The sequence below is a fragment of the Spodoptera frugiperda genome, chromosome 16 (genome assembly GCF_023101765.2).
Source record: "Spodoptera frugiperda isolate SF20-4 chromosome 16, AGI-APGP_CSIRO_Sfru_2.0, whole genome shotgun sequence".
Taxonomy (NCBI): Eukaryota; Metazoa; Arthropoda; class Insecta; order Lepidoptera; family Noctuidae; genus Spodoptera; species Spodoptera frugiperda.
Genome location: NC_064227.1, coordinates 1,695,479 through 1,718,663, shown reverse-complemented (window position 1 = coordinate 1,718,663; position 23,185 = coordinate 1,695,479). Strand labels below are relative to the sequence as shown.

The 23,185-nt window shown below is 39.5% G+C and overlaps 1 protein-coding gene across 18 annotated transcripts in view; it reads left to right on the top strand.

Moving 5' to 3' along the window:
• Window positions 1-23,185, top strand: part of LOC118280811 (inositol 1,4,5-trisphosphate receptor) — a 92,639-nt gene that overhangs the window by 66,895 nt on the left and 2,559 nt on the right. For 3 of the 18 annotated variants that reach the window (XM_050699548.1, XM_050699550.1, XM_050699546.1), the window contains 22 exons: window positions 722-842; window positions 1,488-1,630; window positions 2,134-2,324; window positions 2,979-3,090; window positions 3,558-3,666; window positions 6,289-6,315; window positions 8,924-9,064; window positions 9,543-9,634; window positions 10,146-10,275; window positions 10,788-10,898; window positions 11,391-11,530; window positions 12,000-12,180; window positions 13,341-13,570; window positions 14,070-14,168; window positions 14,881-15,018; window positions 15,454-15,646; window positions 16,182-16,304; window positions 16,672-16,844; window positions 17,730-17,894; window positions 19,180-19,357; window positions 19,699-19,925; window positions 22,847-23,012. In XM_050699548.1, coding sequence (XP_050555505.1) covers window positions 722-842; window positions 1,488-1,630; window positions 2,134-2,324; window positions 2,979-3,090; window positions 3,558-3,666; window positions 6,289-6,315; window positions 8,924-9,064; window positions 9,543-9,634; window positions 10,146-10,275; window positions 10,788-10,898; window positions 11,391-11,530; window positions 12,000-12,180; window positions 13,341-13,570; window positions 14,070-14,168; window positions 14,881-15,018; window positions 15,454-15,646; window positions 16,182-16,304; window positions 16,672-16,844; window positions 17,730-17,894; window positions 19,180-19,357; window positions 19,699-19,925; window positions 22,847-23,012 — 3,190 coding nt within the window. The other 15 variants (XM_050699551.1, XM_050699549.1, XM_050699547.1 and 12 more) reach the window with 14 other exon arrangements.

Sequence of the window (23,185 nt, the reverse complement as noted above, 5' to 3'; positions counted from 1 at the left end):
TTTATTAAACCTTGACAACACATTGGGATTTTCTGCATTAATATACTTGATGGGCTTGTAAAATAAATAAATATATAATAGCCATTATAAGTACAAAATCGCCCCTCAAGATCTTACAAAATTAATATGCCTGTGTCACAGGCGATAGGAGCTCTAAGAATATTCTAAAACAACTTATTTATAATATAAACAAAATATTTAACAAGTTTCAGAAGATAGGCAGGATTATTTAATATATAAAATGCATGTATGCCATTTATAATTTACGAAAATATCATACGTAGTTTATAAATGTGTTTGTATTTATTATTTAAAAACTAACCACGGATTTGATTGTTTCGCTGCTTGGAATAATTATAAACTTCGAGTAAGTATCTTCCTAATATTATAAATATGCGAAAGTTTGTATGTATGTTTGTTTGTTTGTTAATCACGTCAGAACGACGGCGACGTCGCACAGCTTAGAGATCGGTAAATCTTATCATCGGTCACAGTAACAAAGAAAACTGTTGTTTTCTATACATTTGTCTGTTCTTGCGTTACGCGACCGATGATACGCGACGCATGTTCCGTCAGATGTGAACCGACCCTAGAGCACAGTAGGCTGTAGACTGCGCGTCGTCGCCGTGATTTTTAGTTCATTTAATATGTCTCACGATAGTTATTATAAAAATAAAAATGATAGTAATAAATGTTTCGTTTTCTTCTCTTCCCCTCGCAGACTCGACAGTCGATCTTCGTGAAGCTGCTGCAGACCACGTTCAGTATATATCAGTGTCCCTGGCTGACTCCGCCACAGAAGCTCAACGTCGAGAAGTGTATACGCACTCTCAGCGAAGTTGGTCAGTATTATGTTTTAAGACAATTACATAATATAACCTCACACCTTCACCCATGAGGGTAGGCAAACATAATTACCCCTAATTGTCTGAATTGTGATGGTAAATTAATGATACGGTATGAAAATTAAAAACCTATTTAGTCCGCCAGTTAGGCAATGAAAATATTAGACCACGTAGTTTTTTATTTTGTCATATAAGATGAGAACAAGACCTAGATAAAACGAATCAAAGTTTAATAGTGAGAGCAAAAACGTCATTTCTACGTATAAAACCTATAAGTCCAGCCTGTCTCCTATGAGGGTAGGTAGAGACAATTAGGGGTGATGACGGGATATGAAAAGTAAAAATCTATGTAGTCTGCCAGTTAGGCAATGAAAAAATATTAGACAGGTATTTTTTATAATTGTCATGTAAAAAAAAAAACATCTTAGATAAAACAAATCAAAGTTTAGTAATGGGAGCAAATACGTTATTTCTACGTATAAAACCTACCTATAAGGGACGTCACGCGATATTTTAAATTAATATACCGTTGAAAGTATTTGTTTCGATTAATTGTACTCGATATTCTGGTCTCGATACACGTTCCACCTTGTATACATAACTGACAATGACATAATTTTAAACAACTATGATATCTTGCAGCAAAATCTCGAAGCATAGCCATCCCCTTGGAGCTAGAAGCCAAAATCCAGACGGTGTTTGAGAAGGCGGCAGCCCTGTCGCGCCAGACCAGCAAGTGGCTGTTAGCCTCGAAGACATCGAAGCTTGAGAAGATGGCATCGCAAGTATGTATTTTGTTTTCGCTGCCTTTTTCTGAAACATATCGCAGTCAGTACTGTATCCTTAGTACGAGTTTACTTTACGTTGAACGAAAACGAAACGAGATCCGATTGGCAGGCTCGAATAAACTAACCAATCAGTAGCCTTAGTATGAGTTTGCTTTATCGTTTACCAGTTATATATGTAGTTTGTTTTAATTGCGGTAAAGCATATAATCACCATAGTCTGTTGTAAAACACCAGTACAAAACCGCTCTGTTCGTAAATTAATCGTAACTAGGGTTCGAAAATCTGGAGCTGCGGTCTACTTAACGGGTTATCGGGTTTTCGGCTCAAAGCAGGCGAAGGAATGGGGTGGTTTTTTCATTATGAGTCTGACATTCCATCTTGACTCACCTAAGGCGAGAAAAGTCATTGGATGATTTTCCCCCTGCATCATGCTCATGCATGGGTGCCTTAACCTGTGGTCTAGAACGACGTTTCTTATTTGTTTGTATGATGTGTACCAGGCGAACCTCCAGAACGACAGATCAGTGATGGAGGGCCTGCAGGAGATAGTGGCGCTGCTGGAGGAACAGCTGCGGCCGCTGCTGCAGGCCGAGCAGTCGCTGCTGGTGGACATCCTCTACAAGCCGCACCTGCTGTTCACCGGCCACGGGGAGGCCGCCCAGGCGGACACCAGCGGGATCTTCATCTCTAGGTAACTCATTAAACGTTTCATACCTTTTTTATACTTAACAGAATATGTGGCCGACAATGGAGCATGCCTACCTATGAGCAACCTGTTCACTCGGAACCATTACTATTTACCACACTGTCTTAGTTAGTTTATGGGTTGATTCAAGAAAATGATTGTATGAAAAATTTAAGAGGTTGGTGCGGTCGCTGGGCAACCAGCTGCTGTGCAACGTGTAGCGGGTTCGATTCCCGCACGGAGCAACGCTTTGTGTGTTCTACAAATTGTTGTTTCGGGTCTGGGTGTCATGTGTATGTGAACTTGTATGTTTGTAGATGACCCTACGACACAGGAGTTAATCCTAATGTAGAGCAGCGCAAATTAAATAATTCTTAAATTTTCAACAGTGGCGCTAATTTGGACAATATGGGAATCCGCCATCGATCACTAATATTAGTGATCGAAGGAATCTGTCCAGGCTCTACAAATAGACTTAAAAAAAAGATAAATCCGACGAAAATGTCTTTTATTAAACGTTTTAATATAATCGATTACCAGCTTTTGATGTTATTACTACTATACGTTAGTACAAGATACATATTATACTTAAACCTTTTGAATCATTATATGTGTTAAACACTCGTAACTGACCGTCCATGTCTGTAAAATCGTCCTCAGATTAATCCGGCACACGGAGAAACTTCTAGAAGAGAAGGAAGAAAAGCTATGCGTCAAGGTGCTGCGGACTTTACGAGAGATGATGGCTGTCGATCCGGAGTACGGAGAGAAGGTAAACTTTATTCAACAAGTAATACATAAAAAAATATATTCTATGTTAAACAGTGTCAAACAACTTTATTTCTAAATGATAAATTATATTTATTTTTGCATACAAGATAATACCTTTACACGTCAATCTTTAAAATAACTTGATGACCCGCTAATAAGCATATTCGTTTGATATCCATAATAGGTGGTTGTGGAAATATTTAGATTATAATATTCTATGATCATCAAGATTAAAAGTGTGTACCAAAAATCAGATTGATCTATCGTCAGGAAGAGACGAACAAACGGGTCAAAGTAAAATCATTTATTCCAATTTCAACTAAACCATGAATTGGTACTTTTGAAATGTCAACAAATAAAGAAATAATAGTCTGGTAGTCTCTCCGTCAGTGAAGCAAGGTTCTAAACGCAATAAAACTGTATAATAAGAATGTTTGTTAACCTGTGTCGCGTATTTCTGTCTCCCAGGGCAACCAGCTCCGGTCGAAGCTGCTGTCTCAGTACTTCGTGAATCGTAAATCCGAGCCCAAGATCATGCCCCCTCCAAGTTCTGTTACCGTCACGCACGGACCAGGCGGTAAGTACCATAAAGGTGCTCCCACACAGCGGTTATATAACGTTATACAACAATGTGTAACAATAACATTTGTGTTTAAACAAATTATAACAGTGGTTGTAGAATATGTTACATGCTATTATAAATGTTACACAATGTTGTATAACGTTATATAACTGCTGTGTGGGAGCACCTTAAGAATAGGAACCTGAGGGCCTAGTACGAGTCTGTTTACTATAGAAACGTTATTGCGTTTAGCCCTCTGTACCCTTAGTATGAGTTTAGACGAGATCGCGTTCGGAGGTTAAAGTAAAGCGCGTTCGGCGCTCTGATTGGTTGGTGTAATCGAGCTAGCCAATCAAAGCGCCGAACGCGCTCTCGTTTCGATTATTTGAAATGTAAAGCAAACATATACTAAAGGTACTGATTGGTTGGTTCATTGGAGCAGGTCAATTGTATTGCCAAACGCAGTAACGTTTTGATCTCGTTAAGCTGAGTATAGACTACAACATTTTGTAGAGCATTTTTGTGTAATGTAACGTTCTTGCAAATGATGCGATACAGACAAAAAATCAGGGGGCCTACTCCGGTTCTCGAATGCGAAGTTTCGTTTAATCTTCGGCCGTAGGTTTTTATTGATTTACTAATAGAATTACTTGAAATAACATTTTATTTCAATTACATATCAAAATTTATTTATTTATCTTCATTTGATTCGTTCATTTTAGTTCACGAAAGTTCGCAATAAATAGAATGGTAGTATGCAATCTGCGAAGTTTTTTCGTTCGTTCGTTGAATTAGAGTAGGCCCCCAGTTTTCAAAGCATTTTAGTTCGTAAAAGGATTGATACACTAGAACATATCATAGCGCGGTTCGTTGTTCTGTTACAAGTAAATATTGTAGTCTATATTCACCTTTAAAGTTAAAACAAACTCGTATAAGCCCTCTGTTAAGGTTTTGGTAATACGGAACTGATTATAGATGCTTTAAATACGTAATCTTAAACATTACTCAAAGAGAAATATATAATTATGTAACTTCGAAATCAGTAATCGATTGCATACATACATTGTGCTTAAAAAATGTGTATTAGGTATTCAGAGTCTTCTAAAGTAATAGATATTTTTAGGTGAATAAAACTAAACGAAATCGATTATTTTAACAAGGATAGTGTCAAAACTAGCTTGCACAGTTAGCATTAGTTGAAAGCACTATTAAATTACTTACTAGTTCAACATGAAACTTATAAACTGTCTTTTTCAAAGGGAAAGATTTGGTACAAATTAAAAAACTATTCAATCCGTCAGTTAGGTAATGAAAAAATATTAGACACGTATTTATACAATGTGATAGGCGTGGGACTTCTAACCCGTTAAGGCTGAGTACTACATCTAATTTTATCGACAAAAAAAATAATATGGGGGTTGAACCCCTAATTGAAAATATAGGAAAATAGTGATTTTTTCGGTAAGAATAATTCACAAATTATTTTTTTTCTCAAAAACATTATCAAACATATGAAAAAAGTAATGAATTAGTTAGCCAAGGTTATTAGCTACCGTTTGTCGTCTTTTTTTTGTTTCTACGACGCATACAACCTTTGATATCAAAAAAAGTAAAAAAAATATTAAAATGGCCATAATTTTTAGGGGGAGGGGATTCGACCCCTTCGACCCAGGACTTTTGTCGTTAAAATTAGATGTAGTATTCAGCCTTAACGGGTTAGAAGTCTCGCCCCTATCACATTGTATAAGTTAACGATACTTATATAACTAATCAAAGAAGACCCTAGAAGTGACGTTACGCGATATTTGAAATCAAGATATCTCCGAGAATATTTAGTTCTGTAAAAAAATAAAAATAAAATATGTGTCTAATATTTTAAAAGACTCACATTAAAATAAAAGAAGGCAACTAGTAAAGTATGTCATCATGCATTAATAGTAAACACATTAATTGGTATAACGGCACATTGGCGCTCTGATTGGCCTGCTCCAATGAACCAACCAATCAGAGGGCAAGGTTTTGATCTAGTTATACGTAAACAAACTTGTTTTTAACCTTGCAACCACTTTCCCTTTGAAAAATATTGAAACTTTCTTATATTACAACACTAAACATGTTCACTGTATTGGTGATAGGATTTAGTTCATACGGATAGCAGCATATCAATTGTATTAACGACTTTATTACATTAACAATAAGGTTGCTACTGCAATGTTTAAAATACTTTAATTGATGCTCTGCTAACCGAAATTTTAGTTACATAAAAAGATGCCTTTGTTATCGAAGTGCTTAAAAATAATAAATTCTGTTAATACACTAAAACCTGCGCCTGAGTGTAACACTTTTCTGAAAACTGCTAGTCTAGATAATCGCAGACATATAGGGTGACTGGTAATTAGTGAACGATATTTAAACACGTGTTTGTACTCATGATTACAAACAACTTTCCCAAAGAAACTTTTTTTGTATACTCATTAGTTTTATTTTTATCGCAATAATAAAACAACAAAATTTCATTAGCACGCGCGCGTAAAGTTCCAATATATAAATAATAACAAAGGCATCTTAGAACCATAACACTTGATAGATTTAGATGTAGCAATCTGTACTGTTTATTTCTCACCGCATGCCACGCAGAAAGTCATCCGCTGAAGATGAAGACAGGTGGGTTTTGCCACTCGGCGGTACTTTTAGTACCATTTTATACACCGTTGTTATGTGTGTACACTGCACAGCGTCTCGCATACATTGCTTGGCATATTTAAGTCTGATTAAAATATTTAAGTGGTAACTGGATACGGTGAAAAATTAATATTATCTTACTAAAGCATTTATTAGTATTTCTGGGCTTTTTTCGGAAATTAGCCCGACCCGGGAATCGAACGTAAGACACCTTGGCCGGCAATCGTACTTGCAGCCCTCCACTAACGCAGGGCAGCCTAACATGATTCATTTAATTTATATATCACGAAAGTTATATTAGAACTGCAAAGATCTTGACGCACTGCACCGTCACATATCATACGAGTCAATTGTTTGAGAATCCTAAGTTTTGCGATTTCTATTTTCTATTTTAATTTCAGTCAAATATCTAATGATTATTACTAATCGTAAATATGCCAAGCAATACTCGATATAAATATCTATGTATAATGTATATAGCAACACTTTACGTACACACGTATTTGTAAGAATAAGTACCTACAATTATATTAAAATTATTTGAGTTCATATAATTATTGCAGATAGTTATTATGTTGTACATACGTATACATGATGATGTTTTACATAAATGATATTTTCTTACGACAATAAAGATATATATTTATATAGCTATTTATATAAAATATCGTAAGAAATTTTGTATCTAATTTGTATTCAACACATGTGTATGTACCTATGTGTATAAAAAACATCATCCTGTATACATTAGTTAGCTTATCACCCCTTGCGCACGCCCACCTACTTAGTTGCTTGAATACTGTATCCATATTTATTTCATCCTTAAGGGTGTTTTTCCACCAGAGTCCGTTTCCCTACTATCAATACATCGCATATTCGAGATGCGCATCAGTCCTCACACATTGCTACACATAGCTTAGTACTCAGTGGAAACGGTCACAGCTAGCACTGTCTCTGGTACGGCAAAGATACCCTGCGTATTGATACGTGCTATTGATGCGTGCTATAGATGCGAGCAAAGGATTTGCGCTATTTGATTTGTGTTATGACGAAAATTGCTATGGAGTTAAATCGCTGCTATCCAAACTTCATTCATTTGGGCCTTGACTAAGCCTTGATGTTAGACCTGAGGATAGGCAAGTCAAATCTAGGAGCGCCCCTTCAAGGACGAATTTTTTTATACCACCTCTACTGCCCTTTAATTGAAATATAGGCCTTCTGACCCTAATACGAATGTAGTTATAATATCTTTGTTACGGCATGAAAATCAGTACTCTTAGTACGAGTTTGCTTTACGTTGAACGAAAACAAAACGAAAGCGCGTTTGACGCACCGATTGGTCGGCCCAATAAACCAACCAATCAGAGTGTCGAACGTTTCGTTTTCGTTCAATGTAAAGCAAACTCGCTCTAAGACTACAGCGCAGTACGATATTCTCCGTAACGTAAGTTAGTTGAGTTTTGACACTCAATGACACAACGCATAATTTTAATTATTACATAAATGTTTGCGACCCCTGCAGAAAACCTAGCCAGACTTTTCATGGTGGGGGTGATTAATGTATTTTCTCTTTATTTTGTACCTATATTTAAATTTATTCATATCTACAAGTGTAGAATGTACGAGTAAGAATAAGGAAAAATATTATTTGTAGTAAAAATTAAAGAGACATAATGTGAAAATGCACGTTGCACGAGCTTGCCCCCACCACTTCCCCCACCACGATAAATCTGACCATGGTTTGTGCCGGGTATGAATAGATTTTAATTATTGTATCCCCCTGTTCCCTGGATGTGTGCCTTTAAATTGTGCCTGTATGTTTATTTCATATCCCCAAGCTTCTTTAATAACACCTTTTCGTAAATATAGTTCCGTACGATTCATTTAATTTTAAACTTGTTACTGAGTTTTCAATTCTAACTTATGTCACATAAGTCATATTGTACTATGACGGGTTGGTAAAAGAGACTTTTAATTTTAGGTATACTCAAATTGATTTTACTAAATAATGTAATTTAAGAATCAAGCTACAACGCCCACAAACTAATACCAAAAAAATTGCGATTTCTTTTGATCTAATTTTTTTCCCACAATCTCCACACACGAATATGGTTTGGAGATCACAAATTTCGATCAAATTTTAAAAGAGTGTCTGTCTAGTATGCTATTGCCCTCTCTCTGTCTAGTGTGTTACCCTTTTTTTGACTGGGGAAAATCCTCCAATGTTTTCTCCCGCCTTGGGCGAGACGAGAGTCTGACACTCCCGTCAGACTCTTACTGACTAAAAACCACCCCATTCCTACTACTACTTTTCGAGCTGGAGCCCCGGTAAACCCACTAGGCAGTCCGCAGCTCCAGAGCAGGCCTCAGCCATGCTGGGCCCCACCTGTGGTGGTCTGATGACTCTTTGGGGCCGTACGCACGGGTGTGTGTGTTACCCCCAGTTACGAAAGAGATGGCAAAATATCTACTAACCCGTCACAACAAAACCAATTGTTAAAAATAAGTTTTCAGTACAAGTTTAAAACAAATAAATCGTACGGGACGCTTGACACCGAGCTATGTTACTCACCTGCTTACGCTTACACAGCGAAAGTGCTGCTAAGAACCGGGCAGACACTGGCCCAAGTACAGGCGCACCTGGACAAGGAGGGGGCATCCGATCTCGTGGTAGACCTGGTCATCAAGAGCACCAACCGACAGGCTATCTTCCTAGAGGCTATACAACTTGGTGAGTATCATGTAGTACTTAGTTACTAGATTTTATGTTACCTTCCAAAGTTATTTTGGTATTTTTATACCATTTTGTTGGCAAACAAGATCAAATAATAAGAGCCCGCCTGACTGAAAGTATTTGTAGCCTTGTGCGTTTACACTTCAGAGTATTGCAACTATGATTTAAAAAAAGAGTTCGTTTTTGCGACCAATGAACTCATGAGGCGTTCAAAATATTACATATAAAGTATAGTTCGTCATCTTACTAATATTATATGTTTGTTACTCAATCCCGTCAAAATGGCTAAGGGATTCGGGATGAACTGTGGAAAAGGGGTAGATTATTGTCCGGAATAACACATAGGACACTTTGTATCCTGTGGGACCGCGGGCGAAGCCGCTGGCAGAAGCTAGTAGTAAAAAAAAATCTGTACATTACTTAAATTTCAACTTGTATGAAAGACCAATAGTGTGAACTATATTTTTGCACACAGGAATCGCGCTTCTCGAGGGTGGCAATCCCATAATTCAACACAGCATATTTACCAAGCTGCAAAACGGAGAAATTTCGCAAGCATTCCTAAAAGTAAGCACCGCTGTACCACTATTAACATTTGACTCACTATTCCGTTCTGTCGTCATTGTTCCGAGATTGGCTATCAGATGTGACAGCGAAATACACACTTTTTGAGATGTATAGTTTTTTTTATAAAAAGAGTATCTGTAAAAATATTGAGGTATTATTTGACGGAAAGTGGGTGACATGATTATCCAGATCGTGTTCGCTCTGATTGACCAGCTTGAATTAACCAAACAATACTAAATACTCAATTCTTTATAGATTTATACAATCAACGGGCTAGGTGCGGTATCGTTACGATCGCACTTAACGTACAAAAACCTCTCCCTACTATAAGTACTCTGACTGCTATTTGAAATAAAACCTGAAATAAACTCATTCTCAAAGCCCAGTCAAATAAAACATTTTTTAATATCCAGTCAAATAAAATAAAGCAGCAGTCTCTTGACATTAAAAAAATATAAATCGACATTCTAACAAATGAAATCACTATACCTCATCAATATCATTGTACCAGGTATTCTACGACAAGATGCGTGAAGCGCAGCAGGAGATCAGGTCGCTGGCTGCAAGCAGCACGTCTGCGGCCAGCACCGAGAAGCAGCGCTCCAGCTACTCCGAAATCAAGAAGCCTACCACTGGCGACGGTATGCCGTTGTCTACTCTATTGTTTAGTTAATAAAGTTAATTTTCGAACACAGTTGAATGTTCCAAACTGTATTTTTTAATCTTCAAACCGTATTAATTTTATATTTAAACTGTATTTATTTTATCTTCAAACTGTATTAATTTTATCTCCAAACTGTATTCATTTTATCTCCAAACTGTATTAATTTTATCTCCAAGCTGTACTTATTTTATTATTCTTAAGTTAATAATTGGTGTTTCATTGTTCTCACACAATTGAACCAATGAAACTATGTGACTAAGGATTGTATTTCGAACCTAATTGAAAAAGAAACCTATGGAGTTTCTCATTCATTCTTCTCCATAGGAATCTACACTTTGGAATCAGCAATAGCTACACAAATTTTTTTTTATTGGCGTTTAAAAGTGTCTTCCTGGTCGAATTGAAATAAATCGTATTCACTTTAAGTTTGATTTTATCAAACTAATGCTTGTTTTGAAGAAGATGTTGCTACAGTTCCTATGCCTGCAGGTACTAAGTCTCCCATGGTGCTGGTGGTAGGCGAGGAGATGGATGATGAGGTCAACAGCGCATGCGGCTCCGCTGTCCACGCGTACTCGGACATACACACCATGTCTCATGGTTAATACACTTTTTCTATTTTCTTTTATTTAAGGGGCTTTTATCCTAAGAACATGCCAGCCCCATTGATTCATACGTAGGCAATTGAACCACACCTACTTTTTCTATTCGCACATGTGACAAAACTTGCTTATTGATGACGACGATGATGCATTTACATATTAGGGACCATCCATTAATTACGTCACACGTTAAGGGGGAAGGGGGTCGATAAAGTATGACATTATGTGACAAGGGGGTGGGAGGGGTCTTAAATTTCGTGACGTCATATTTCAATTACTATAATAAAACTGTTAAAAGACTAACTTGAAACTATTATCTAAAAACTTAAAAAAATCTAGATGTAAAATTATAAAATGTGACGTGACACTAGGCAGGGGGGGGGTCTCAACAAAGACGGGGGAGGGGGTCAAAAATCATAAAATACGTGTGACGTAATTTATGGATGGCCCCTTATTTAAAAAGTTTACGTTATCACATGATTTCTTACAGGTACAACGGCTTTAGAAGAAATTATGGCGGAGAAAAAGGAGGCTGGCAACTCAGACGTGCTGCCTCCTAAGGTGGCCATCATGAAACCTATACTACGGTTCTTGCAGTTACTCTGTGAAAACCATAATCCGGACTTACAGGTATTTTTTACATAGTTTTATGACATAAATGTGTTGTGTGATACTTTGAGTGTGGCAGAATGCTTCAGCATGAATATGATCCACAAATTGTGGCTTGTGTATGAGAACTTGTATTATTATGTAAAAGCGTCCACGGATGCAGGACTCTTAATACTAATCCACAAATTGTGTCTCGTTTATAAGAACTTGTATGTTTTTGTTGTACACTCACGATGCAGGAAAAACACTAGTGAAGGGTAAGGTTAAAAAACAGTTTTGAGTGCGAGCAAAGAAATATTAAAATATATGGCTTGAACGCGCTCATCTCTGTGTATGTTCGATAGTCCATTTATGGAGGAAGGACTATATCAATAATAGCCGCGTACCAAGTGAAACCGCGCGAGAGTAGCTAGTAGTATAATAATTATAAATGTCTGTCTGTGTATAAAAGTGACGAAACTTTCTTTCATAGTTACCCAACTATTTTCAGAACTTACTACGGAATCAAAACAACAAGTCGAACTACAATCTCGTGTCGGAGACGCTGATGTTCTTGGACTGTATCTGTGGGTCCACCACAGGAGGCCTGGGGCTGCTGGGCCTGTACATCAACGAGGGTAACGTGGCCCTCATCAACCAGACCTTGGAGACACTCACTGAATACTGCCAAGGTAAGCTATTTTGGTGTCATATTTTGAAAACGGTTTCGAGTCAGAACAAGGAAAGGATATTTTTATCCGGATCCAGACACGATGCAACAATAATAATGTAAAAAAAACTACTGTACCATACTCATACTAACATCACACATCATCAATTCGGTTATATATGGCGTTTTTTACTGATCTCGACCAAAGGCCTTTTCTTCCACACGCTAGAAATTTTTTTTTTAGCATGGGAAGGTCATCAAATGACTTCACCCGCTATGGGTGGATCGGAAAGGGAGTCGTCAGACTTTTACTGACTAAAACGCACTTTCGTTCCTTCAGCTGTCAACCTTTGCGTTCCGGGGCCTACCGTATGCACGTAACGAACTTTCCCGCAGCCCCGTATCAGTTTAGCCCGCCCCCCCTGGGGGTTGACGTTTCAAAAATCCCTTCTTAGTGCTCACTTATGTTACTAAAGCGAACACTCTGTTCAAAATCTCAGACTCCTATACCGAGCGATTTCGGCTAGTGCGGTAATAAATCGGTCACCCAATCGCACCCCTAAATCGCGATTGGACGGTAGTTTGAAAAAACTTATAATGTCAAACATATTTACTTGCCTATGTACGTGTTCATGCCAAGTTTCAAGTTTATAAACGCAAGGAATTCAAGATTTTTCATAGAAACGTTTTTACCCCTGTTCCGAGGCGAGGCGATTGACGTTCCATTATTCCGATCTTAGTGCTGCGTTGCATATCCCAGGGAGTTTACATACCAAATTTCAGCTGTCTACGAACAGTAGCTTCGACTGTGCGATGTCGGTGAGTCAGATCCCTCAGTAACGGAAGAGTCCCATATGTGTAGCTGAGAATAATGTTTATTTGCGCTACGAAACTTATTACAATATATTAATAGCGGGTGTGGCTACATTTCAAACTTAATAATTAGATAATTATAAACTTCCGTAGTTTCGAACTCAGCATTGCCTGTATTTTCGCTATCAGTGCGCAACCGTTAAACGTACAGTTAGTGTTAACCTAAATAATAATGTAGAAAAGTACCGCATAAAACTCAAAAATGTCTTATTGGTACTTGCCGTTCGTACGTTTCGAACCCGTACTCTCAGTCATGAGATGCGACTTATACTAACAAAAATTACCAGTTTAAATATTGAAATCTTCCAGGCCCATGCCACGAGAACCAGAACTGTATAGCGACGCACGAAAGCAACGGTCTAGACATAATCACGGCGCTAATTCTGAACGACATCAACCCGCTCGGCAAGACACGTATGGATCTAGTCTTGGAGCTGAAGAACAACGCCTCTAAGCTGCTCCTGGCCATTATGGAGTCGCGGAACGATTCAGAGAACAACGCTGAACGTATACTCTATAATATGAACCCCAAGCAATTGGTGAGTACTTTCTATTTTTTTTTTTTTTTCTTTTTTATGGTATAAGCCGATAAGCAAGCAGACGGATCACCGCGATGGTAAGCCGCGTACAGTGTAATCGCCGCCCCCATGGACACCTGTTAGCGGCCTATTGGAGGTTAGAAAAAGGGTTGTTGGGGAATCGGGGATTGGGAAGGGGAGTATTTGGGCCTCCGGTATCACAACGCAAGCGTTGTTTCACGTCGGTTTTCTGTGAGGCCGTGATATCACTCTCGTCGGCAGACATGCGAGACGTGTATGGGGAATGGCTTAATGTTAGTTATTGCTGGGTTCAAAAAGCAATAAAATTTTGAAATGGTCATTTGGATGAGTCCTCCAATGTATGGCTTGCGAATGTTTAAGGGCTGGGTTCAACGCACCTGTGACAATTTTAAAATGTATATTTGGGTGAGTCCTCCACTGTATGCAGCCTGCGGTGAATATATCGGTTGTGTATTTAATCTATTTATTTGTGTCACAGGTGGATGTTGCATGTTCCGCTTTTCATCAGGAGCACGCAATGGACGCTGACTCCGATTCGGAAGACGATGCCATCGTCCAAGGAGTATCTCCTAAAGAAGTACGTCATTTTATATTTATTTAGTAATTATAGTAACTTATTAATATTTATTGAATACTTAAACTATTCCTTAGTAACGATTTTGTATTGAAAACAATTGTTAAGGACTAGGTTAAGTAACCATTAAATGACTCTGAGTACGGCGGTAAAAACATTGTATAAGGTTTAGTAACTGTTTGACGAGGAACTCGACTAGTTACGAACCATTCTAGAGGCTCATATTCATGAGCAGCAAACACACGACGCGGCGACAGTCACGTTTCTACTGGCTGCACGAGTTTGCGCATCCAAGGCGCCCTCTGCTGGGATTCACGCGCATTTTCTTTTATCTGTCACTGTTGGCGCGTTCACCTCGTTCGCTGGTTCTTTGTCAGACAGTTACTTAAGCCGAGAGACAATAAATAGGCTAGTTTCCTACTAGTCAAATTCAATACTTTTTTCGAAACGTCAAAAACGATATTTTCTATGAATTTTGTATGAAATAGTGCGTTATGACGTCATAAGTTTTTGACGTCAAATAGCAGACTTATTTCTAGAAATTTAGTTAGAAAAAATCGAAAATTAAGTAGTTCATCAAATTTATGAACGAGAGTGTGATTATTTTTCAGTATTTTATTGTATTGAAAAGTTGTAATAATTTATTTTTGACCGAGGATACTACCCAATTTAGGGTACGGTTTAGGTGGTACGTATAAGTGCTTATGTTGTGCAGGTGGGGCACAACATCTACATCCTGTGCCACCAGCTGGCTGCGCACAACAAAGAGCTGGCGGCGCTTGTGCGCGCTTCCCCGCACGGCTCCAACGCCGACGCGCTGCGGTACTACAGGACGCACACCGCGCAAATTGAAGTAAGTCAACTTGAAGTAAGCCCCCCACCAGGGAGCTACAGTGCACATAACGCACAGTCTAACATGACGATAGAGTTAGCAAATATAATAACTAGCTTTTGCCCGTAACTTCGTTCTCGTGGAATAATGACTTTTGGCAGAAAAGATAAGAGAGAGGTCCGGGATTTTAACGCATAGGCCCCGTGTGGGATTTTTGGGATCATTACTATCATACGTCCCTACTAGGGGTAAGAACCGTTTTGTGAAATTTTTCATATTTTAGAGTACATCTATACCGCATTTCATATAAATCAGTTCAGTGGTCCCCCTTTTCATCCCTTAAAGGGGGGATTACAGTTTATTCCTTCACCGTGTGAGAAGAGACCATTGCTCAGCAATGGGCACTTATAGGCTGATGTGATATGATGTGATGTAAATTAGTTTTCCATCCCACAGATAGTCCGTACTGATCGAAGTATGGAACAGATAGTGTTTCCCATTCCGGAAATATGTGAGTATCTACCGGCGGATAGTAAGCATCGCGTCTTGCAAAGTGCTGAGCGGGATGACCAGGGTAGCAAGGTCGCTGACTTCTTCTCAAGGCTTGATAATCTATTCCACGAGATGAAATGGCAGAAGAAACTTAGAGGTAAGTGTATACTTTGTACTTATAATTCCAAGCCGTTTGAGATAATGGCGAGTTCTCTTATGTCTTCATATAGGATGACTGGTAATTAGTGAACGATATTTAAACACGTGATTGTACTCATGATTACAAACAACTTTCTCGAAGAAACTTTTTTGTATACTCATTAGTTTTATTTTTATCACAATAACAAACACGCGCGCGTAAAATTCTAAAATACCTACTAGTCTTCCTATAACGCGGGCGCGGGCACCTCGCTGCTAACAGCTGATCATGTAAAAGCACGAACGTACAGCGCGCGCCTCAAAGAGCGATCGGACCACCACAGATAGGGGCCACGGAGAACCTTGTGGCTTACCGGGGTTCCAAGTCCCCGCAAGAGTAAGAACGAGATAGTTTTTAGTCAGTGGTGTCCGACACTCCCTCTCACCGCACCTCAAAGCGTGAGGAGTCATTTCTCCCTTAAAAAGGTGCCATTAGGCGCCTGCGTTTTGCTAAGTTAACTAATTAATAATATCATATGTTATTTTATTTACAGGGCAGAGACTGCTTTTCTGGGTTTCGTCCTACATGTCTCTGTGGAGCAACATACTGTTTAACTTCGCGGTTCTGATCAACGTCATTGTTGCTTTTTTCTATCCGTTCCAAGACGATACACCAAGTAAGTCTTCTCATATTATATGTACTTATTTATTACTTTTTCTTTGTTGTCGTTGTAGCCCGGAGGTTCGAAACCTGGCAAGCATTTAAAATTATTTAGACCACTGATATACGGTGTAGGAAAACATCGTGAAGAAACCTGAACTTATAATTTCTAATTATGTAAGTATGTTTAAATTAAAATAAAGTCAGACTATTGACAGCCATCAGATTGGATTTAAAATGGTTTTTCGGATTACATTGTTTTTAATAAATCTTTATGTTTATTATGTTCATTCTATGACTTTCTCGCGTAACCATTTGAGAAGGACCCCCATGTAGGTATTTGTTTCGGTACAAAAGCCAGTTAACCCGTGGTTGGTCCCCAGAGCTGGGCGAGCACCTGTCGCTGGTGGTGTGGGTGGTGTCGGGCGTGGCGGGCGCGCTGGTGACGTGGCTGCCGCGCGGCGGCGGGGCGCGGGCGCTCATCGCCAGCGCCGCCGTGCGCTTCATGTACTCCGCCGGACCGGAGCCCACGCTCTGGATGCTCGCCATGCTCACTGTAACTACACCGCCATTTTAAACTTTATAATACTTTATTTACTTCTTTCTTTGAATAGAACAATAGGGAGGGATTCGACCCCTTCGACCCCCGACTTTTGTCGATAAAATTAGATGTAGTACTCAGCCTTAACGGGTTAGAAGTCTCACCCCTATCACATTGTATAGTATTTTATTTATTTATTTCAATAGAACAATACAAACCAATGACATTACTCAATACCTTACAAAATTGAAAATAGAGGAAGTAAAAATATACAAAAATTACGCCCAAATACTGAAAAGCTACTCAATTTTAAGTTGTACTTAAATATCGTGCTATCTCTGTCTTTTACAAAGAATTTGTAGGGACAGAACTATTCTTGAGCGTGACTTAAAATTGAGTGACGTTTGAGTATTTGAGCATTAGACAATTAATATTAATTCATCCATCTCTTATATATAGCATAGCTTCTCTTTCGCAAAACTTCCGACAAAGGAAACGCAATACGCTCTTGTAAACGCAGCAATTACATGTATCCATTGACTAGTCAGCGTCGACCCAAAAAATAATCAGTTTGATTTGACTTACTTCAGTCATTATTCATAGTATGGGTCAGTGCTGATCTTGATCGTTTCGGAGTCAATTACTGACCCTGTGTAGACAGATCTGCCTTAATATTTACAAACAATACAGTTGAGTGAATGTTTCGTTAACCAAACTTTGAACGACTCCAAATTCAACCAACGATCATTTCGTGCTTCGATGATAATTATACAAGAATTTCTAACATCAATTCTCTTTATAATTTCACAAATACCAACTTTTTCGTTGAAGATTTTGTTAAGAATTTGCGTGATTTTGGACTTTTTTGGTGCCTTAATACTATTTTTACTGGATTTCCAGATAGTGGTGAAAGGTATCCACTTGGTGAGTATAATGGGCAACCAGGGTACACTCTCAAAATCACCAGGGAAGGTGCTCACGGACCCCGAGCTGCTGTACCACAGCGTATACCTTGTCTTCTGCTTCTGCGGGATATGTTGGCACCCATTCTTCTTTTCTGTTCTGGTGAGTTCATAGAAGATACATATGCCTTTTATTGTTTAAATTGTTGTTTAAGTAAAATACCTCCTGTTTTTTAATCACCTGCCAATTTTTATTAAAGCTTTAAATTTTTAAATAAAAAATAAATTTAAAAAGAGTGTTATACCCTATGCGCCGTAACAAGATGCGGCTGACAGATTCAGTAACGTTTCGTATCACTCTTGAAAGTTGCTGCGATTTAAAAATTATGCATTAGTATTTATGCATTATTAACTGTATCACATTCGTATTATGTTAAATCATTCGGATGCGTAGTTAATTAAATTAAAACCAACCGGAATGTTCTAGTCTTTAAATAAAATCTAATGAAATGAAAAATAAAGTAAAGTGTTATGCGTATAACGTAAAGCCATAGTCGTGTTTAGTGATGGGATGTACGGCTACGATGGATAGGCAGTCGATGTTTTTTTAGAATAAAAAACAAAAATCGTGCGTCGTTCAATTATCACTCTTAAAAAACCTCCTAGTAAATCTACTGTAGACGCGGCTCTCTCTGGCCGAAACACAGTGACTTTATCTGAGCACAAATATGTAGTAGACAATTCCGGCGCCTTTGATAATGCGTGGTGGTACTTAATCTGAAAGATCGTGGTTGCTTTAGTAACATATACAAACTAATATATACTTATATTCTTCACGGTTCTGTAAAACTGAAACTCTGAAACACCTCAGGGCTCGGTCATAAAATATTTATTTTGACAAGTATATACACATAGTTACACTGCACAACTAAATAACACACAAATTTAATAACAAAATTAAAAAGAATTAAATGTATGCTGCGAGTATCGATAGCGATACAAAAAGATTTTTCTAATGTCCATCCCTAAAGAGAGACGTCAACGTCATACAGGCATCTGTCAGCCGCACCTTGTTACGGCGCACAGGGTATAAGTATCATTCAAACATTCTATTTTAAAATGAGAAATAAACTTTTTACAAAATAACCGACTTCACTGAATAAAAGTGGTTAAAAATAACTTTGATTTCGGAGGTCGGTGTTAAACAAGAAACAAACAATAATAAACAACGACTTTTGAAATTAAAGTAATTTTAATGATTTTTTTTACCGTCTTTCTTAGTAAAGTCAGTTATACTAGTCAACTACAAATACTAGTTATTAGAGCGCAGAACTTCTGTCTTTTGCAATTGCAATTTGTGGTCCATTGTCTCTGCCTACCCCCTTGGGAGACAGGCGTGAAGTTATGTATATATGTACCTCTATCTATCCCAAACCCTTTCCCTGCAGCTGCTGGACATAGTATACCGCGAAGAGACTCTCCTCAACGTGATGCGATCTGTGACTCGCAACGGGCGGTCCATCTTATTGACGGCCGTGCTGGCGCTTGTCCTGGTCTATATGTTCTCCATCGTAGGCTACATGTTCTTCCGAGACCATTTCCTTGTCGCTGTCGACAGGCTGGACGGTGAGCGATTTGCAATCTTATTCTGAGTACGCTAAGCACATTTTTCGCTGATTGATTCAGTACAGAAGATAATAAATATACTTGGTTAAAAACTATATTTAGTATAGTAATAGTTACTGTCTCTGTAGTAAGTTTTTATTCTTTATTTTCTTACCTGCATAGTAAACACGAGTAGCTATGCTAACTGTACATTGTAAAAAAAATATATAAAAAAAATATACCTATGAAGGAAGTGTCTGATAGACATCTTGCGGTGTTACTTCTCAGAGTAGTTCGATAGGAGGTTGGTCAGATATTCGCAGAGATAAATGTAATGAACGATGGACGAATGATGTTGGCAGACGATGACGACCCCCGGTTCGAGCCGGACGCGTGCGAGGGCGCGGGCGACCCCAGCGCCAAGTACGCGGCTGGGGCCCAGTGGCGCGCGCCGCGCCTCGTGTCGGTGGGCGGCGAGCTGCGCGAGCGCAGCTGCGACTCGCTCATCATGTGCATCGTCACCACGCTCAACCAGGGCCTGCGCAACGGCGGCGGCATCGGCGACATCCTGCGCGCACCCGCCAGCTTTGTTAGTAACCAGCTTCTCTTGTCCCATCTCTACCCTCGACTGTATCTCTTTTTCCGTTCCCTTTTCCTCTCTCTTGATCGGTCATTACGATCACATCTACAGTCTATAAGTACCCACTGATAACCGAAGTCCTCTTCTCACACGAAGAATGATGAATGAGTATTAATCACCAACTTAAAATTAAAAATTACTTATAATGACTTGAACTTATAATTAAAAATTATAAGTTCAGTTATAATTAAAAATAACAAGTTCAAGTCTCCTCACTATTTTTTCTTTGCCGTATGTCAATAGTGTCTAAATACCTACGGACTCTCTGGACGTCTGGAAGTCTCTGGACTACTACGTACAATCCTGCACATTAATTTCTCAATGTCACGCATTCTGTAATTGACTAAAAATCACGGTTTATTCACGTAAATTAATTGGGCGCCACGTTTGCACATGCTACTCATTATGAGACTCGAAACTAGTAGAGCTTTTCTCCATTAATAATACGTGATTTTTAGTTAAATTAGTATGTCTTACGCCCGAATACTGAAATGCTACTCAATTTTGAGTTGTACCTACTTAAATATCGTGCTATCTCTGTCATTTTATAAAGAATTGATAGAGACAGAACTAGTTTTGAGAGCGTCTTAAAATTGAGTAGCGTTTTAATATTCGGACATTATGATAGGTATCACAAAAACCACGGCTTATTTCCCCATGTGTGGTACAGGAGCCGTTGTTCGTCGCGCGTGTGTACATTGTATAGCGGCATTACGTGCCGTAACGTGCACGTAACTTTGTCGCACGATAGTTGTTACAACAGTCACGCATTATCTGGTACAGGAGCCGTTGTTCGTCGCGCGTGTGTACATTGTATAGCGGCATTACGTGCCGTAACGTGCACGTAACTTTGTCGCACGATAGTTGTTACAACAGTCACGCATTATCTGGTACAGGAGCCGTTGTTCGTCGCGCGTGTGTACATTGTATAGCGGCATTACGTGCCGTAACGTGCACGTAACTTTGTCGCACGATAGTTGTTACAACAGTCACGCATTATCTGGTACAGGAGCCGTTGTTCGTCGCGCGTGTGTACATTGTATAGCGGCATTACGTGCCGTAACGTGCACGTAACTTTGTCGCACGATAGTTGTTACAACAGTCACGCATTATCTGGTACAGGAGCCGTTGTTCGTCGCGCGTGTGTACATTGTATAGCGGCATTACGTGCCGTAACGTGCACGTAACTTTGTCGCACGATAGTTGTTACAACAGTCACGTATCATTTGGTACAGGAGCCGTTGTTCGTCGCGCGTGTGTACATTGTATAGCGGCATTACGTGCCGTAACGTGCACGTAACTTTGTCGCACGATAGTTGTTACAAAAGTCACGCATTATCTGGTACAGGAGCCGTTGTTCGTCACATTGTATAGCGGCATTACGTGCCGTAACGTGCACGTAACTTTGACGCACGATAGTTATTACAAGAGTCACGTATCATTTGGTACAGGAGCCGTTGTTCGTCGCGCGTGTGTACATTGTATAGCGGCATTACGTAACGTGCACGTAACTTTGTGCACGATAGTTGTTACAACAGTCACGCATTAACAGGAGCCGTTGTTCGTCGCGCGTGTGTACATTGTATAGCGGCATTACGTGCCGTAACGTGCACGTAACTTTGTCGCACGATAGTTATTACAAAAGTCACGCATTATCTCAGGAGCCGTTTTCGTCGCGCGTGTGTACATTGTATAGCGGCATTACGTGCCGTAACGTGCACGTAACTTTGACGCACGATAGTTATTACGTCACGCATTATCTGGTACAGGAGCCGTCGTCGCGCGTGTGTACATTGTATATACGTGCCGTAACGTGCACGTAACTTTGTCGCACGATAGTTGTTACAACAGTCACGCATTATCTGGTACAGGAGCCGTTGTTCGTCGCGCGTGTGTACATTGTATAGCGGCATTACGTGCCGTAACGTGCACGTAACTTTGCGTCTCACGATAGTTATTATACAAGTGACGCATTATTTGGTACAGGAGCCGTTGTTCGTCGCGCGTGTGTACATTGTATAGCGGCATTACGTGCCGTAACGTGCACGTAACTTTGTCGCACGATAGTTGTTACAACAGTCACGCATTATCTGGTACAGGAGCCGTTGTTCGTCGCGCGTGTGTACATTGTATAGCGGCATTACGTGCCGTAACGTGCACGTAACTTTGACGCACGATAGTTATTACAAAAGTCACGCATTATCTGGTACAGGAGCCGTTGTTCGTCGCGCGTGTGTACATTGTATAGCGGCATTACGTGCCGTAACGTGCACGTAACTTTGACGCACGATAGTTGTTACAACAGTCACGCATTATCTGGTACAGGAGCCGTTGTTCGTCGCGCGTGTGTACATTGTATAGCGGCATTACGTGCCGTAACGTGCACGTAACTTTGTCGCACGATAGTTGTTACAACAGTCACGCATTATCTGGTACAGGAGCCGTTGTTCGTCGCGCGTGTGTACATTGTATAGCGGCATTACGTGCCGTAACGTGCACGTTGACTGCCTCGTTGGCCGAGTGGTTGCAAGTGCGACTGCCGGGCAAGGGGTCTCGGGTTCGATTCCCGGGTCGGGCGAAGTATTACTGGGCTTTTTTCGAAAATTTCTCAGTGGTAGCACGGAGTCTGGAAATGTGTCCGGTATATGGCAATAGGCTCACCACCTATTACATGGGACTTAAAACATAAATTGTGAAAAGTAAGTATACATTGGCATTATGTGCTATAATATGCACCACTGCCTACCCCTTCGGGGATAAAAGGCGTGACGTTGTGTGTGTGTTTGTGTAGTAACCATAGTTTCTAGTATGTCTCACGATAGTTATTACAAAAACCACGGCTTATTTCTTCATGTATATGTATGGTACAGGAGCCGTTGTTCGTCGCGCGTGTGGTGTACGACCTGCTGTTCTTCTTCGTGGTCATCATCATCGTCCTGAACCTCATCTTCGGTGTCATCATCGACACCTTCGCAGACCTCAGGAGTGAGAAGCAACAGAAGGAACTCATTTTGAAAAACCATTGTTTTATTTGTGGTACGTTGCTTTTTTTTATTGGACGAGCAGACGCGTCACCTTGAATGCATGCAATGCTAAGCAATCGGCACAATTAATGTATTATTGTGTTTACTATGACTGTAATATTTAAAAAAAAAATTGTAATCTAGAGTTGACTGCACGGTTGGCGCAGCAAGTTAGCGACTGGCTTC